The 19,610-nt window shown below is 43.6% G+C and overlaps 1 protein-coding gene across 2 annotated transcripts in view; it reads left to right on the forward strand.

The window, feature by feature from the left end:
- cxxc4 (CXXC finger 4) overlaps positions 1-18,398 on the forward strand; it is a 39,456-nt gene extending 21,058 nt beyond the window's left edge. For both annotated transcript variants that reach the window (XM_086032329.1, XM_086032330.1), the window contains exon 3: positions 16,474-18,398. In XM_086032329.1, coding sequence (XP_085888455.1) covers positions 16,474-16,518 — 45 coding nt within the window. In that variant the 3' untranslated portion in view covers positions 16,519-18,398. The remainder of the gene's footprint in view (positions 1-16,473) is intronic.
- The last annotated feature ends 1,212 nt before the right edge of the window (positions 18,399-19,610 follow it).

Consider the following 19,610-nt stretch of genomic DNA (forward strand, 5'->3'; position numbering starts at 1 on the left):
GAAAAAGGGGCTGAATGATATTGTTTACTTCTAACCCAATGTAGCCTGATTGTTTTTTAATGGCCCCATGTTTGTATTCTGTGCAGTTTCTCCACTTTTTGAATGCATCATAATTCAAAATGCCAATGTGAGCTAACTTGAAATGATCCATCATCCTCTTTTAAATACCTTAACATCTGATTGATCCTATCGTGGGACAACTGCTTCCTAATCTTCTGACTTTATTGGGTATTTGGTAAAATATATAGCTAATAGCATAACATCGGTACGAACATTTCGTGTTACCGTTCTAAAGACCAAAACAATCACTCATCAATTGGTAATATTTATGAAAAAATGCATTGGCAGATGTCAAAGCATTATACACAATGAAAGCCAAAGCAGTACCAAAATATTACAAAATTACCATAATCCTTTGACTATAGGTACAAAAATGCTATTTCATCAGGTATACTTCCACACTCAGAGAGCCAAAGCAATAATATTAAAAATAGAACAAAAAATACATCAAATGAAAATAAAATAACAAAAAATACAATAAATGTAAATAATACTGCTACTATAAATATTAGGAAAATATAGAATAGTATAACCAAGAAATTATATAAAATATTAAAAAATGTTTTAAAATACGGTAGTAGATCAATATATAGTATATAGTATGGGGCGGCATGGCTCAGTGTTAGTGATCCTTTGCCAACCCAGAGGTTGTGGGTTCGATACCCGGCCCTTGTGACCATGGTGAAGTGTTCTTGAGCAAGAGACTGAACCCCCAGTTGCTCCTGATGCTGCGCCATCAGTGGGTGAATGTGAACTTGGTGTGAAGCGCTTTCAGTACCTTAATAGGTGGAAAAGCAAATAAACAAAATATTCGCAAAAATACCAAATATTGAACAAAATGAAAAATATGACAAAATACCTTGCTTTTAGAAAAAAATATATAAAATTATGACAAAATTAGGAGACAAAGAATATTAGTAGTACACAAATATTGGTTAAAAAAAATCTTTGCCACTTTCTCGCTGTCTTCTCCGATTTGAGTCTTCTTTCTCTGTTTTTGATTTCGTGTTCTGCCTCGTACCAGATGGGAGACGCCAAAAAACTACTACTCTCAGAAACGCTTAATACACTATTAATGAGCATTAAAAATTCAAACTGTAATACTGACTGTTTTTTAATCGCGTTTTGGGGGGAAACCATGAACTGTTCCCTTGTATTTGTCTAGATGAGGCATAGCAAAAATACTGCAAACTTAATATATGAACTAATATTTCAACTTCTGCTTGAATTGAATTTTAATTGGGAGATATGTGACTTGCAGCCCGTCCCAATCGAGTGCCGATAAAGATTCCACTTCAGCTGTTTGTCGTCACTAAGCCTAACCTAAATATTATGTTGATTTACAGTAAACATGCGGCGTTGAGCGTAAGGACCCTCTAAGTTCCATGGCTCCCACACAGATGTTGAGAAATCTGCTCCAAATAAGGCGGCCCTGTTCCTGCTTTGCATTTCAATTTACCATTTCACAGAAGTTGCGGCGCGTTGCCTCGCTCTGAGCTTCGTTACACCCACGCGGCTTCTCGCTGCACTCGTTCGCTGTTCAAAGGCCTGCGACTTCGCTGGGAAATTGGGGATTTCCATAGTGGATCCCTCAGGTATCAAAACATCCAACACATGTCCGGCACGTCTTTCCACCTTTCCGCGCTCAGAATTGATGTCCCGACCTCCCGGTGGCACGCCTTGCATTTGGTACCTGGGCCTCCAGAGGGATTTAGCCGACTTAATCCACCACGTCGCAATTATAGAAACCATCAATACTGTGAAAAAATGCATGCAGCTGTACCGCATACAGCATCAGAATTGGTTCATGATCAATATTTAGCTAATAACATGACTAAAATATTGAACTAAAATACATCATAATCACCAGAGATGTTGATTATGAAATGCCTTCATGTGTGCAGATTGCTAAAAACTTGTTTTTCTGCTCAAACTTGGATCCGACCAGCCAATCAGAAGACAGAACAAGTTTGATGTCATCGAGCGCCAGTGCGTTGGCCCTATTAGTCCGTCCGTCCTTGTCCTTTTATTTCGTCAGTCCCCCCCCCCCCCCAAAAAATGGCAATTCATAAACAGTATTTTAATCTCATTATGTGGCTAATTTCTTACTTTCACTTTACTTCATTTCAGTGGCAATCACGCTAACATTTAGCTGCCAATACAACCACCGTCGGTAAGATTGTGTTATAACGCAATACTATTATGTTTTATTGCTAAACTTTTGCGTTATAACGCAATAAGTTTTCTGTTTTTATAACATTATTTCGTAATAAAAATAATAATTGCAAAATAACGGAATGTTATTTTAAAAGGAGAACGAAAGACTTCCACTTCTGGGTTGTATCTTTAAAACGGAAGTCAACCTAAACATATTTTTTTCAAGAGTTCCCAGCAGGCCCACTAGTTGAAACACGGCATTCTGACGAACCTTGCGTTGGTGGAATAAGTGTTAATCCACCCGTTTTAAGACATCTCTGGGGGCGGCCATTTTGTCTTCTGTCGACTGAAAATGACATCACAACTGCTCACAACAACCAGTCATGGCTCAGATTCAGAAAACAGGTCAGCCGTGATTGATCGTTGTGAGCAGTGATGTCATTTTCAGTCGACCGAAGACAAAATGGCCGCCCCCCAAGATGGCTAAAAACGAGTGCATTTTGCTGCTTAATTTATATTCCACAAACGCTAAATTAATCAGAATGCCATATTTCAACTAGTGGTTATGGACGTATACAGGGACGGATGAAAACTCACTTCCATCCTTGCTTAGTCTGTCCTTTTTGAAAAACTTCTCATCCGCCGTTGTCCGTACGGAATGCCCATGTCTGGTCTTTACAATATGTTCTATTCGCACCCACTAGTTTAAACATGGTATTCTGATTAATATTGCATTTGTGGAATATGAAATAAGATGCAAAATCCACCCATTTTAGCCTTCTTGGGGGGTCGGCCATTTTGCCACTTGCTGTCGACTGAAAATGACATCACAGGTGCTCACGGCTCAGCTTGTGAACATCACATGACCAAAGTCAGAAAACAGGATGGATAAATACGGGTGGATTTTCTTATTTCATATTCACAAACACAATATTAAACAGAATGCCGTGTTTAGACTAGTGAGGGCCCATCCAACATATTGTAAAGATATTGTAAAGTATTGTATAATGACCATATGCAGATAAGATTGACATGGCAATACGTACACTGAAATCTGATTGGACAATATAAAAACATCCCAACATCCACATGCACTGAAAGCAGTGCAGCCAAGAGAAAAGCTGTGAAATACACATAATGGACTGTTGCAAATAAATTAATACAATTTCATGGAACAAATATTTGAATTGTGTCCATGTAGGTCAGTGCTTCTGATAGAGAAACTTGCCCCGACTGTCACCTCATCACGCTTCCCTTTTGCTGTGGTTTTTTTCCCTTAAAATCTCACCTGTTAGACATACACATCAGCATCTACCTTATTAGGTTTTCTCCCGGAGGAATTAGCTTTCCGAGCGGCCTCGCCCGAGATGCCCCCCACTTGGACAAGGGTGCTTATATAAAGCTAATTGAAATGGAGGCGGGCGCCGACTGGAAGGTGATCTTGACTGCAGACGGCTGCCTCTGACCCAAGGGCGCGTGGAGCCCAGGCTCCCATCTGTGTGGGAAGGGATTTTCCTCGCGTGACAAATTGAAGCGTCGTGGTGTCTGCGAGCCCGTCTCCCAGAAATGACATTCCCCATGCCTTCCCCTGTGATGTTTGGAATTAGACGCACGCACATTAGCGTCCCCGGCTCCTCGAGCCAAGCTGGCAAATATCCCCGAGATTTTAATGGTAAACTCCTACCGAGGCACATGACAAGCAGACGGATCTCGTGGCTACACCTCGGCTGGTGATGTCATGTATCCAGCAGGTGTTTCGCCTTTAGCTCCTGATGGGGAACATCTGCCCTGACGTCAGCGTATCGGCTGTGTCCGTAGTGGCGAACAGATGCGTTTACATGTATATATGGTGAATCCCTGCATATTCGCGGTTCGATATTTGCAAATTTACAGATTTTTGGGGCTCCACCGTCATTTGCCCCAAAACAACTCACCTGGTTTCTCTTTTCTGTTCAGGCCAAAGCCATGTTTAATATAAAAGGAAGAATCCAAGCACAAAAGACGGCAAGCGCCGGGGTGGTTAGGGTTAGGGTTTTCGACATGCGACATTTTCAGGAATTTACGCTCTCCTACAACCACTAAACCGGCAAACATTTGTCAACCCGGTGGGATTGAGGGAATTGCTGACAAACAATGCCACCTGGGTGGTAACGTCCATACAGTATATGCTCCTCTACAAAACAAAAATAAAATATATATATATATTTTTTTGTCTTTAATATGTCTGTGTCTATACCAAATGGACCAGTAGTTGGGGACCACTGCTTGACGCCGTCGTTATGCACATTCATTCCTACGCGTTGCTTATAAAAAACGTGTCTGGCACTGACGTCGCCGTAATTACATTGGCTGTTAGCGAACGGCGTCACGCTGAGCTCGGCCTTCCTGCAGCTCGTCACCATATGGTCCATCTGCACGTCGGCGATATTTTGGCAAGAGTCTTTGCGAAGGTCAAAAAATCAAGTCAGAGGACGCTGCTGGAATTGCATCGAGGCTAATTGCTTTCTCCTTCATTCATCTCGGGCTCGTCTGCTCTCTCTCTCTCTCTCTCTCTCTCTCTCTCTCTGCATCCCTCTCTTGCTCTCCCTCGCTCGCGCTCTCTCTCCTTCCTCCCACTGAATTTAGTAATCTGCTTTAGAATGTTTCGGAGATGGAGATGGATTTGGTTTTTCTTCAGCCGGTCTCTACCCCTCCCCCATCCCGTCGCTCCCCCCAAGCCTAATCTCCCCCCTGTGACCACCCCGCCTCTCGCAGCTCTTAAGCACACCATCATACATCTCCCGCTACCCTCCTCCTACCCCACCACCTCGGCGCATGAGCCGAGTCAGCAAAAAAACTCCCAAATTCCTCATTACTCACAAACACCCGCAATACACTTAGCGTGATTTGCTCCTAACGGACGCTTGGTGCAAAGTTGGACCTTGGAGTAAAACCATTTGCAGTGGCTTGCCATCACACGACAGTGTGCGGTATTAGGTTTGTGTGTGTGCGTGCGTTTGTGTGTGCGTGTGCTTTATTGCCATGACAATTAGATGCAGGACAGGTTTTTAAATTGTCAGGAGTAGTACGATGAAAGAAACTTGGCTCGTGCTGTCTCACTTAATATGGCCATGTTAGTCAGGCTCTCAAATTAGAGTTTCGAGCTCTGACATATCTAAAATAATACCTTGAGTGGTTCTCAAACTTTTTACACCAAGTACCACCTTTACCTTTATCTCTCCAAGGATAGTAGCGCAGTGCGCCAAAGTGTTCATCAAAAAGGGGGACGTGGTATTCTGATAAGTGTACTTAACAGGGCATAAGCTATGTTTTTTTTGGTCTGGACTTTTCTTTGCCCAAAAAAGCTGCTTCAATTAAAATGATCGTTCGTTTTCATCGGTGAGTTCTTGAGACATTTCCTGTGTCCTGTTTTGATTGGCATGTCCACCTAATTTCGTGTCCATGGGTGAAAGCAACGTCCATTCGCCAAGGTGTGAAGGACCCGCCAGGACCGTCAGACCCTGGTTGAAACTGGTGTCTGTGGGCTACTTTTTATCTAACCTAATATTATAGCAATAACAATATAGTAATATTATAGTTCATAGTAAATAATAATCTCAAGTTCTTAAAATGTGTTGCTCTGGCTAAATAAATTGAGTGAAAGTGTTTGGGAATAGAGATCTGTATTTTTACAGCAATTGTACAACAAATATGATAACGTGGCTGATGTTAGGTTTTCTAGAGAAAACAAAGACACAATCCAATTGACAGAATCTTGACCAATTAAAGGAATTCTTAGTTTAGTTCATCTCAACTCTTATTGTATGACAGTCCTAATAGTAAAGTATTACCATACATTGTATGCAGCTCTTAAAAATGAGTTCTCTGTGCCATTTTTTGAATGTTTTCACGACTGTAGATAGCCGTAATTTGAGTCACTGCACCGATGCAATGTCTTCTTGCGCAACAATGCAGGCCTGGGGTCATTGGCATGTAGACTACTAGATGAGCGCCCGTCCGTCATGGCGGCCTTGGCAAGAGGTACCTTTTATAAATGGCATTGGGTTAGCGGGAATATTGGCTACAAGCTTGGAGATGAGATTCCCCCCCCCACCTCCTCTCTCCCCGGCCTGCGGCACAGGTGATGGATTGCTGTACCTTCCAGGTTTGAGCTTGGCAACGCCCCAATATTCCCGCCGAATAAAGTGACAGGCAATATATAACCCATCAGTTCAGGCCCACTGCACTGCTGAAACTCCCACTCGCCGCTTCTTTCTTTGCCGTACCCCACTGAATGTGTGCTGCCTCCCTACTTGAGCGTGATGAAAATCATCCCCAGCTCCGCTCTCCTGATTCCGGGTAATTTTAAACGTGAGCCTTAACAGCCACGCTGATTTCCGTGCAGGGTATCATCATCTAAGTCCATAGACCGACTTTGGTTTCAGAATTTGTGGTTCACGTAAGCAAAGACAACCATGCCGACAGATTTGCTACAATAAAATGGTTTCTGTCGTTTAAAGAGGGAGTCAACGCTACCATATTTTTTTCAAGAATGTTCCCAGCAGGCCCACCAGTTGAAACACGGCATTCCGATTAATTTTGCGTTTGTGGAATATAAGTTAAGCAGCAAAATGCGCTTGTTTTTAGCCAGCTCCGGGGGCGGCCATTTTGTCTTGTCTTGTAAAAATGACATCACAACTGATCACGGCTGACCTGTTTTCTGAAACTGAGCCGTGATTGGTCGTTGTGAGCAGTGATGTCATTTTCAGTCGACAGAAGACAAAATGACCGCCAGAGATGGCTGAAAACGAGTGGATTAACACTTATTCCACAAGCGCAATATTTATCAGAATGCCCCTGCGCATCAAATATATATATAAAAATGGTAGCCAAATTTTGGGACGTCACCAACTTGAGTGTATAAGGCCCTTGGGTGAAAACATTTTGGGGCCCAATCACCCTACATAAAAAAAAAACAACAACAAAAAAACAAGTATCGTAGTAGAAGTAGGCATGGTTACTCCCTGCTCACCAACCCCCCCAAATTCCTTCTTAGATCCACTTGGCGCATCATACCACTGTCCGTTTAACAGTCTCAGTCTGTCTTTGCTGTAGCCATGTGGGGCCACCAAAATTGACGAACAATGACTCGTGTGTATGCAAATGGGGTGACTATTTCGCGATGCTGCAGGAAACTAGGCTGTACAGTGTAAAGACATTGACTTTGGCTTGTTTTGGTATTACAGAGCAAGAACTATAATGGCTATAGAGGGACAGAAGTATGTCCATTACTACATTTGTCCGTTTTTACGGGAAGTCTTCCCACTCTCCTATCTTGGACACTCTCTTCAGGTCGGAGAAGCAAGTACTCGGCTCAAACCAATAATTCCACGAAATTAAAAGTTTCCCGATGATTGGATTCCTATCATTCGATCACCGGGGAGTCGAGAGCAAGGGGTTAGTGCCAGACATGTCTCGGGAAAAAGCGGGGCACATTTGCAATCACCCCAAGTTCAAAAGGGTAATTTATTCGCAGTCTACGCTTAAAGTCAGTCTGCTCAGGATGCCGCTGGGGTTGTGCCGCCAGAAGAAGAGACACATCATTTTCCTTTTTCGCTCACTTTCCCCCCACCTCCCCCGCTCACCGTCCTCCTCCTCGCCTGTTGTTGTTCCTCCCAGAAGCCCCGCGTGGCGTCTTTTAGCGCGCGCCGGCGAGCATATTTCACTTTTACATTCATCCGCGCTGACGTGCCGGCGCTGATTGAATTCTGAGGCGCGGCAGCGTTTGCCATTATCGCCCGTCTTGAGTGGTTTATCTCTGGCCGCGGCTCAGCGTGACTCCAAGGCTGCGGGGTAGACCAGGGGGCAGGCTCGTGGACTCTTGGTGCCTTTTTATTAATTTGGGGGTGGGGGTGTCTTGAGCTTACCCTCGGATACATGTGCACCTGCTTTCAGTTCAATGCAATACTGTGAAACCTTGCAGGGAATAGGGAGCGAGCTCTGCCATGAATAGGACAAATGATAGACATCCCCCTCCTAAAATTCTGTAAAATTTCCTATACTACTGCAGATGTACCTTAATTTATAAGTGCCCCATTTGAAATGTTTTCCAAGCTACGTACCATCCATCCGTTTGAATTTTTTTAATTGTATTTTGGCTTTTTGAGGTAAAATGGCGCTCCAGATGTGCCCCAGCTCGATGACATGGAAAAGAAAAGCTGATGCACTTTCGGTCGTTTGTTGAACTGGACAAACGGCACAATAACACGCAAACGTAAATGACAACACTCGCAGGGAGTTGGTCAAACAATGTTTGTTTATTAAAATACATAACAAAAACAAATGCGTTTTTATGGAGGGATAGAACGGATTAATGGCATTTCAATTCATTTCAATGTGGAAAATCCATCTGTTATGAATAAACCGAGTTCTGAGCCTGGTCACTCAACGAATGAAACTCCCAAGTTTTGTCATTTAAACCGTGCAGTTAGCCTTTCACTCGAGATGTACCATGTCAACAATAATTAATTGATAAAACTTTAATCACAGGGGTGTCAAAGTCATTTTCATCAGGGGCCACATCGTGGCTATGGTTTCCTTCTGAGGGCCGTTATGATTGTAAACCCAAACGGATGATCGCCTCATATTAAATGTTGGAATCCATGTTTCCATCCAATGTTTTTTCATTGAAATATTTATTGCAATTATCACTTTACTACTGCATTACTGTAGGTTAGTGAGGGATTATGGCACACGCCAATGCATATGGAAGGTCAACAATTATTTGATCAGCAACCAATCAATTGTCAAATTAATCGATGCATATTTTGATAAGTGAGTAATCGTTTAGAGACCTTATTTAATTTACAGTTGTCCAAATCCTCAGAATTTCAGACACTCAACAGTAAATATTCTTAGACTTCTGCAGTCCTCCATGAAAGCAGACTGATTGTCTTTGTGTTGAATCAAAATGAAACATTTGCAAACATCTGCTTTTAAATTGAAAAACACTGATCACCTATTTTCTGACATTATGGACCCGACCTTCAGTAATCGGTGTGGGCATAATTCATGTTTGTGTGTTTTCTGCTTTTAAAATTATGCCCTGTTTTTGAACAATGGGATGGAAATTGAAATGTTTCTGATGAATGTCTGATTCATCGATTAGTCGACAGATTAATCGATTATTAAAACAATCTTTAGTTGTAGCCTACTGTGTTATTACCATTTGTTTGGATACAGTCCTACCGTAGAGTGCTATTTTTTTCATATTTAAAGAAAAACATTCTACCAAAAAAGGTTTTTTGGCAGGCTGGAATTATAAAGATGATTGACATTCACATTCATTTGAATGGGAAAAAGTTGAATCGAGATACAAAGGATTTGAGTCACAGAATCAAATGGGGGCAAGGTACCAATGTATTTGCTTCAAATCTCACATCTTGTGGTACTGCAATGTCAGGTCCGTCACCAAAAGCTCCCTGGTCAAAAATACGCATGAATGAACCTGTAGTACATGTATAACGAAGACCCTAAATGAGCTGTCCTGCCCGCGTACCCCGCGGTGGTCAGACTTGGTGAAAACGTGGCTTGACTTTGACGTTTCCTATTCAAGTTGTTCCTTTCTTTCCACCGGCTTCAATCAGCTGGCATTGCAGCCCGACCTGCCAGCTTGAGTGAGGATCACAGGGTGTCATGGCTGTCCAGAGACCTTAAGCTGCAATCAGCAGCAAATTCCTCCGCCACGTGTCATTTTTTTTTTTTTCTTTCTTTCCTCGTCTTTATCACGGCAAGCTGGCATTTAGAATGCGCCGTCTACCGTGGACGCGCGCTTCATTTGAGGTCGAGAGACGCCGCTTGGCCCGTCGATACTTCGCCGCCAGAGCGGGAAATTGTCTTCCCGCTGCGTGTGCGGTCGCAGCCGCCTTGTTATGTATGCTCTGCTGCACACGCCGCGGCGTTCACGAGGGGCTGAGCTGCCGCCACGCCGTCTTGATTCGAGGTGAAACCTCGGGGTGTCGTGCCCGCGTCGACCCTTCCTTTTATTTTGCCCTTGCCTATTCCATCTCTGGCGATTTTTCTCTCTTTGACTTATTTGGAGTGTTAAGCTTCTTCTGCTTCACAATTGTAAGGTTCCGGGTTCAAATCTTGGCTGCGGTCTTCCTGTGTGGAGTTTGCATGTTCTTCCTGTGCTTGCGTAACGGTTTCTCCCAGTATCCCGGATTCCTGCCCAAAACATGCAATTAGGTTAATTGAATACTCTAAATGAACTTTGTGAAACCAGTTTCTTGACATTCGATTTTATTAGGTTTTAATAGAATACTCGCGGCTCAGCACCTTTGCATATTCGCATAGGATTGGCATTTATGTTTGGTGAAAAATATGTTTGTAGTGTCTATCAAAAGTGAGAGATAATCTACATTTGGTTTCGATTTTATGCCAAAATGGAAAGAACAAACCCATTTAGCAGCAAATATGAAGCTGACACTTTGTTTGCGTTAGCGGGCTACATAATACGATGTGGCAGTCCTTCGTTTTGGAACTTGTGCTCTTTTGTCCATAGGTGTGAATGGTACTGTGAAAGAGGGGTTGTATATATGTGCCCTGTGATTGGCTGGGGACCAGTCCAGGGTTTACCTCGACTTTCACCCAAAATCAGCTGGGATAAGCTGCAGCTCATTCGCAGTCCAAAGATAGGTTGCTATAGAGAATGGATGGATGGATGAACATCCTATATTGGCCACTTTTTCCTTCCTCCCTCTGGCCCCCGTCTCAGGTGGAAGTATACGAATTGAGCCGTCCTCCTTGCCGGTCACTGCGGCGTCGTGTGGCAAGGGGGGGCCACAGCATCCGATTCCCAGCGGCGACTCGAGCCTCACCGGATCGATACGGTGAAAAGTTAACAAAACGAACACATGCCGGGCGCCCAGATCAGGGTCATTATCGCCTCTCGTCCGCCGCACTTCTACCGGCGACTGATCAATGTAGGGATATGGATTAACACAAGCATTCTCACCTCAACCTTGCTCTTCATGTTGACAGAGCTCTTAAAGAGCATCACGCTCGAGACCAAAATGTCTCATTTGGTACAGCCGCGTGCATGTGCACATAAGCTAAAGTAATGTCAGAATTACAGTTAATGTTTTTATGAACACTTATAGGTCGTAAATATTAAAAAAAAAAAAATCAATGGATGACGTATTCTTTCCCTGCTGCACAAAATTGTTCATTGCGTTTCGGTAATATCGAAATCTTGTAGGTCTGACCTCTTTTAATAGACTGCTAAAATAAGTGATTGCTGCTCAGTTGTCTGCATTTTCTTCCCCTAGAATGACCATTTAGCAAAACGTGTTCTGAATGTTGTAGTTGTGTTCGTTGCTGAAACAGTAAATCTGCTTACATTGTGATTTTGTGGGTTTTTTTCATGGTAAATATAATCATAAATACTAATATTGGACCCACATTTAACATGTGGTATCCCTGCTTACACATTAGCGGTTAGCATGTTGACGTACTGATGTGACATGTAAAATCGGAAGTTTCATTTTGCACGGTGAAGCATTTTGAAGGTTGGACAAAATAGGATAAACTGGATTATTATTGATTATATCCTCTTAAATTGTTGTTATACTTTAACAGTAAATGTCATCACTTAACCATATAAATATTACTATTCGGCCGACCTTGAATATGTGATGTTCCAAGCTTGGCGTTAACAGTTAGCATGTTAACTTACCGATGTGACACAACTGGAAGAGGTTCCATTTTAGGTTGTGTAGCATTTTGAATGTCTGACAAACATCGTTAGCGCTAGCTCCCAACAATTTCCGTCCGAGTCCCATTCCACCAGAAAGGAAATTAGCGGCTAACAGCATGCTAAATCTGACAAGCAATTGAATTGAAAATTTCCCCACTGTGGGATCAATAAAGGCATTCTTATCAATAAAGGCATTCTTATCTTAATGAGCTCACCAGTTGCCTCTTGTTTTTGTTTTTTTCCAGTAGTATAGCTCATGGGTAACACAAATGATACGGGTGTGTTGTAGAGACATCTATCAGTTGACAGCATATTAGTCTGATCAGAAAATGAGGTAAAAATTATGCTTTTGAAGGAGTTAAACTCACCTACCGGCAGCAAATCCGACCAGGACATCGACCACCCAAACATTCGCCGCTGCGTGGCTTGTGCCGTGACTTAGAGGAAATGACATCACCCAGGAAATGACATCAAATGCAATACACGTTAACGTCAGACGCGATACTCAAAACGAAATCACATGATTATCGCATGACTTATCTTTTGCAAATGAGTCATATAAATCTTAATTTGTGCGACCAACACAAAGTTGGAGTGACAGGTCCACACGCTGAAGAAAATGTCGTATCCGGTATTATTTTTACGTGGTGTCCGTGGAGGAGCACGCCCTCATCAGTATGCCTTTAAGAAGCCACAGGGCATTAAAATGCAAAATTGCCCTCCACTCAGGCTAAAGTGATTTTAGTTGTGATTATGCACCATTTCCTCCCACTCAACAGCAGGGGGAAAAAAATGAGAGCGAGGGGGGGGCAGAAAAAATAAAAAGAGCGCTAATTGGTCATGGGGATTGGTGGGAGGCTTCGCTATTTTATGTCTCTGACTTCTAAATGAGTTTGGGAAAGGAGAGGCTGCCACTCTGCCGTGGAGCTTTCTGTTGGCGCCGGCTCAAATTGAAATGATGCACTGTTCCCCCTCACTGCGGCTGCAGCGCACAGTAATTAAATGCCTCATTGTTGCTTCCTGGGAATTGGAATGGAATATTTCATGCTGCGTGGTGATTATTTGGGGGTGTAGGTGGGGCGTGGATGTAATCACCTTGGCTGGATCTCTGATGAAACACTTTGCTCGCTTTGGTGCTTGTCGCCGCTTAAAGTGGCCCCCTGGGTTTTTGACATTTTTTACTAAGTGCTTTTATTCATCACTGGCCTTCGTCGTCATGACTTCCTGTTTATGAATTAGGCATTTAAAGCAACTTTGTGTGGAAATTTGTAACTGCCCAAACACTGTTTGTGTAGGCCTTGGTACTAACTAGCGCCCGACAGATATGGATTTTTGAGGCTGTTGCAGATTCCAATATTTGGCCGAATAAAATTACGATAACCGATTTTTTTTTTTTTTTTTAAAGGATCATAAATGAAATTATCAATAGGCATCTCACGGCTGAGGCCAGAGGGTAGCCATCTTACTTTGCTACTGTTACTGACAAGTTAATGTTTTTTTTTTTCGCTGAAAGCACTGTGTCATTTTTTTTACGCTAGGATCCCTGTATGGAGTAATGAGAGCCTCTCAAAAAGTGTACTTCACTGTTTGCATCGACCATTCAGAGTACATTATCTCAGTACCATGAATTGTGACACACAGAGGTTAGGTTTACATTTTGCCAGAGCTGGCCACTTGACCCTTCCTCCATCCTCCGTCCACGACCGGGGTACCCTTCCGTCCTTGTCCCTCCGTCCTTATTCATAAAAATGATCGTCCCCCACCCAGCAAGAAAAAAAATAAAAAAACATCCGTGCATGACGCCGCGGGAGTAATGCCAACGGCACAGGTTGAGCTCATTAGCATGCAAAGAGGTGAGCGAGTCAAGAGTTGTAATGTAACTGCTTTATTTAACAGCGGTTATTGTTTATATGTCAATGCAGCGGAGGTGAAAGACGTCAGTCTCTGAACGGATGGGCTGAGAGACCCGATCCGGGGAGCGCTTCCATTGGTCAGCCCTTCGGGTTGCCGATTTTCTTGGAGGTTTCCCCTCCGCTTCCGGAGCGCCGACTGGAACACCCTCAGTTCTAGTGTTGAGAAACAAATTGCGCAGGAACATTTTCGGTGCTGCTGTGTTCAAGTGAATCTGGCGGCGCAGTTCAATTGAAGTCTATGTAGTTAGCGCGTAGTTAGGTTCCGTGCGGGGCGGCGCAGATGATGCGTTTGGCGTGGTGGGACGCGGAGCGAAGCACCAAAGATCCGTCCATTCGGCGCGGCTAAATAAATGAACTTTTCCCCCTCTTTGCCTCGCGGCAGTCAATCAGCATAGGGGAGTACTACGTCACACACAGCGTCCTGTACACTCGGCGGGTCTTGTGTGGGATTATCGTTGTGGTTTGTGGTACCAGTATCAGTACCAGGACAAGAAAAAAAGAGACCAGTCTTGAGGACCGTGAGGGAGGAGCTTGCTATACCTGCGATGTTTTTACTTTCTTTAGTTTTTTTTACAGATGTTGAACTTTACCAAGACTGCAACGTTTGTTTGCATTAGCTTTAGCACAACTAAAGCTACGTGCTCCTTCAGCAGCGGACAGTCAAGCGACATGCTGACGTCACTCGCCTGTGTGCTGGCACTGACGCTACTCGTGCTACTGGGTCTCATCACTTGTCGTACTAAAAGAACCCGCGCTGTATCTCTTGTTGAAAAATCTCCTGCGCAGTTGGCTAACTAGTGGCGCGTTTGAAGTGTTTGCAATTTTTGACGTTTGCCCATTTTGCCAAGTAGGTTGAGATGAACTTTGGCCGCTTCGCGACCACGTCACATGCATGAGGGACGATTAGTGGGCCGGACTAAAATCCACCTCCGCCCTTGCTTAGTCCGACCCTTTTTTAAATCCTCCATCCCAAATATGGGCGTCCCTCTGGGACGGAGGAACATACCGTTCCGCCCCCAGGACAGACAGCCCAGCTCTACATTTTGCAGCGATTTTTTTTTTTCCTCATGGGCTTTGCCTTAGTTTAGTTGTTGATGGTTCTAACAACAGGATATAGATGAACTTATACCTTATTGGAGCAAATTTAATACCACATTTTTACAGAGCTGGGCATTCCGTCTATGTGATGGACAGGTCCGTCTATGCGTCACTGACGGACGCCTGTTTTGTTGACGAATGATGGGAAAAATTCTAAAATAGACAGATTAAGCATTGACGGAGACACCTTTATTTAGTCCGCCATTCGTCTGCATTCCATCATTAGTCCATTTTTCGCAGCGAGGCTTCGATGGCCGCGACGAGCGCGGGCAGGAAAATAGTGAGTTGTTGTTTCTTGGGGCACAGATTTGAGTGAGGGACCAGGCTGTCAAAGTAAGCAGGCAGGCTTCCAAAGCCCATTGAGTCACTATTTCTGTTCGAATATCATCCATTTTGGGGGAAGAGAGTGAAAGTTGCGTCGGACTCAACCTATAGATGTGTACAATTTTTTACCCCCGAAAAAAAAGGCGCATGACGGACGACGGAAGGGTACCTTCTTTACAACACTTTACAACCTTTTTTTGTGTGGTGTAGTGTTTGAACATTATCTTTGTCTTCTCTTGTAATGTGTTAGAGCATTTTTTGCAAAAATGGCCAAAATTCTGCTGATTTTTTGCCGATTATAACTATTTTCAATGCCAGCCATTTTTTAAAGGAACCAGCCAATTTAGAGCATTCTGACTCATCTTTAAAGTCTTACATTTGACAATGTTTACAAACTATTTGCACCCCATTTAGTAGTAGTAGTATTGAGTAGTGTGTGTACATGTGTGTTCGTGAGTTTTGACACCTATAGGAGCAGATTAAATGGTTCCACACCGATTTTTAACATCATAATGCATTTTTTTAGAGAGACCACACATTTGACGAGGGAAAAAAAATGATCGCGTGTGTACTTACTGCGAGTTTTTTGTCACTTCCTGATTGGCTATTGTTTCGTTCCACGTCCTGAACACAAAGTCCGTAACTCAATCCAACTCAGTGTTGACCACACACACACTATTTGCAATTGCAAATATTAAAGGTTTTAACATTTACAATTGTCGGCCCATTTTCGGAGCAGATCGGGGAGGAGAACTCACTCTTAAAACAACCCACACCACGGGATAATCATTTAGAGACAGCCGATAACACTGGTCAACAGCAAATTTTAATCACAGATGTCTTAATGTGGCCCTAAACCTATTAGAGAAAAAACGAGGGCCATTTCAGAATCAGCGCAAAAAAAAAAATCATCCAGAAAAGTTTATTTGTATTTCTGAATAATAAACATAAAAATTTGTAGACCAGTGTAATCGGGCCTTTGCTCACTTTGAGCAGAAGGGACGGAAAGATGCTTAAATCCAGCCCGATTGTCGGTATGTTTGTACCCATCTTAACTCTCTGCTGTTGAGTAAACACCAGATGTTGGCGGAGCCCTGGAGCAAAATAATAGTTATCATAAAATCTTCTTTTATGTTGCTTTGATATGTCAATAACATGCATCCCCGCATTGTGTCTCCCCCACAGAGGACGCCGGTCACTAATGGCGAAGCGTTCCGGTGGTTCTTCTAGAGACGTCAGCTACCGTCGTCCATCACCCGGCAGGAGGTCACGATCGACCATAGATCGTCTGCTCGGGGCACGTGACCCAAAGCGCCCCCAAAACGCACACACGCGCACACACAACACACACACACGTGGACCGGAGGGCGGAATACAAAGTGGACATAACGGACGGGACAGAGAGTTGACAAAAACATACTGGGTGTTGTTTCTTTTCGGTGTAATTATTGTACCTTTTGACAGTATCATAATGTATATTTTTGGTGTCTTATGAATGTGTTTTCAGTGTTGGCGGCCGGGCGGGAATGGGCCGCCGCCAAGCTCGTGTAAAGAAAAGACTGGAAAAAGGACAATCTTTTTGGAACCACACAGAAGCCGTCCCAACGGGAGGGGGATTGACGATAAACGCAACACACTTTACTCTGGAGCAATAATTATTCAACCTTCTTTTTCCCCACATATCTCATTTTTCACTTTCCAGGAATCATCCGGAAGCCATTTCAGCATCAACTTTTTTTGTCTCGATGAGGCAAGAATGGCATTTTTTTTCCCCTCCCTTTTTTTCTTTAGGTTTGTGATGACTCGCCACAGTACAGGGCACATTGTCTTGTGTGGTGGGTTGCACTTTTAAAAAACTGAGCATTTATTTCACTGGAGAGATCCTGATGGAAGAGTTTGGAGGTGTATTTAAAAAAAAAAAAAAAAAGGATGGATGTCAGCGACGGCATCGTCATTAAACCCTTTCCCGTTTGACACCAATGAAAGTACACTTATACATATTGAACATATCAGGTGTTGTTCTGGAGCTGCAGGGGTTGTGGGGGGGAGCGACACGCTCCGTTCTCACCCCCAAAAATGATCTAATAAGGCTGGATTTACACTGCTGATCAAAGTGCACAATTCCGATTTCAAACCTCTACCCGATTTTTGGGGGGACTATTTCCATGTACATTTCAAGTGAATTTATACATGATAAAAGGTGATGGAACACATGAAACACGCATTGTGCAGACGCCCAAATTGCACGTAAATAACTTGGCAGGAAACAACATGGATCTTGCTCATAAATCGAGGTCGATAAATAATACAAATATTAAACTTTAAATAGAGTTTAGTTGGCCTGGGCTAACTCTTCCGCCCCCATTGATTTCAATGAGGGTAACCTGCACATTACTCCACTTGCCGCCGTCCGCAGTTATTTTGTTTATTTATTGATCACACCTCAAATGCATTGAATTAAAAATGTTTGGATAGCATTATGATCGTATACAAAATTAAACAATGTGCACACACAAATCACAATCTAATAGGCTAAGAAAGTAGTAATTGGTGTCAAAAGTATTAAGTGAAGATTAACATCGTTGTTAAATTCAGTCTGGGTTGTTAACGGAAGTTAACAGTGTGTCTTGGCCACGTGCACTTTTGATATCTGAACGCCTGTTATTTTTTAGGGTAATGTAAGGCGAGTTTGAAATATTGTTTTGTTATCATAGTTGGTGATATGTTTACAGTTTGACCCATTGATAAAGGCAGTTTTAAACGGATGTAAAAGGTGTAAGGCACCAATCGGTGTGTTGCGATGACGGCAAGTTTGCTTGCATGGTATACATAATTTGTGTGTTTACACTGCACTCGCACTGGTACGTGTCAGATATGTCATCCCATTAATTTGTTTTTCAATTTACGCTGTCATGATGCGTTTATTAATTGTTCCACAAATCGGAATTGTCGCTTGAAACGCGTAGTGTGAATCCAGCCTCGGTTCCTCATTGTCCTGAACCCTGTTGTTGCATGTGCAAATGTGTTTTTTCCGTTTTAAAGACGACTTCAGAATTTGTATATTGTTGTTGTGATGCTTTTATGTGTTCTAATAAAATAACTTCAAGTACGTTTTTCGGTGTCCTGACTTTGGATCCGGGCGAACGGGATTAATTAAGATCAGTTGTTAAATCATCGTTGTTGTTGTTGTTTTTTCTTTTTTTTTTTGAGCCACCACCCTCCCGTTGCCGTGGTAGTGGTGCGATGAATCTAACGGCGTCGCTTTGCCTCCCTAGTCACGTATTCGTGGGAATGCTAAAACGCTGCGCCGGGGAAGAGTGCTTCCCGGAGGCAGCAGACTTTAAAGGACGAGCGAAATCCCATGTGGTTTGTCATGCTAGAATGCGTAGAGAAGGGGGGGGGGGCAGAGGATGATGGCGGGTACTGTGTGAGGGAGGGGGTTAAAGAAGGCGAGATGTGCTCCTGAGATAGCACCAGCATCAGAGTGATTGCCGGGTCTTTGGGATTCAGGCAGAAGCGGTGAAGAGGTGGGGGGGGGGGGCGGTATCCGGAAGAAATCATCCAGGACTGACTGCTCCACCGCTCGCAATCACCCAAATTGAGCTCCTTCACGCAGCCCGCCATGTCGACGGCAGTGTGGCGTGTTCGGCGTTCGATAGCCGTCGCCCTCCCCCTTTGCTCCCTCGCCGGTCATCAGAGGGCGGATAACTCGTTCGCTCGCTCCCTGGCCGGCAAGATTAAATAATATCACAGACCGCTTTAATCCCCACACTGCCACACACATACGCATGCTCTGCGTTTGGGATTAAAAATGGTCAGGATTGTGGTGGTGGCGATGAGGAGGACGTGCTTCCTCTTCCTGGCAGGAAGTGACAACAGATGTGGGTGACTTCCTGTGCAAAGAAATTAATCAGCACAATAGGTTTGGCTTTTCCTTTTCAAAATGATCGGAAAGTATTTGGATGGCGAAGAGAGGTGGACCAGTTTAATATTGAGTAGGGATGGCTCATACTGCTTTTTGATATCCGATACCAATACCGCAGCCTCGAGAATCAGCCGATACCGATCCAATTCTTTTTGCCACTCTAAAGGCCCTGATAGACCAAAAACCGACGTCGGAGGTCGTGAAGCGTCGTTGCGTCTGAATGCGCCGTCCGTTTGGTGTAGTGGCCACCGTCGCAGTGTCGTAACCCGTCTGTAAGCGTCTTGCGGGCGGTTACGCATGTTGAATCGGCGTCGCCAGTTGTGACATTTGGTCACTCTGAAAGGCTGTTAGCTAGCAAATCAGCGCGCGGAGCACCAACGGGAAGTGATAAATGCGG

This window comes from Filicampus tigris, chromosome 6, assembly GCF_054856515.1.
Source record: "Filicampus tigris isolate MCC_2025a chromosome 6, RoL_Ftig_1.0, whole genome shotgun sequence".
NCBI lineage: Eukaryota > Metazoa > Chordata > Actinopteri > Syngnathiformes > Syngnathidae > Filicampus > Filicampus tigris.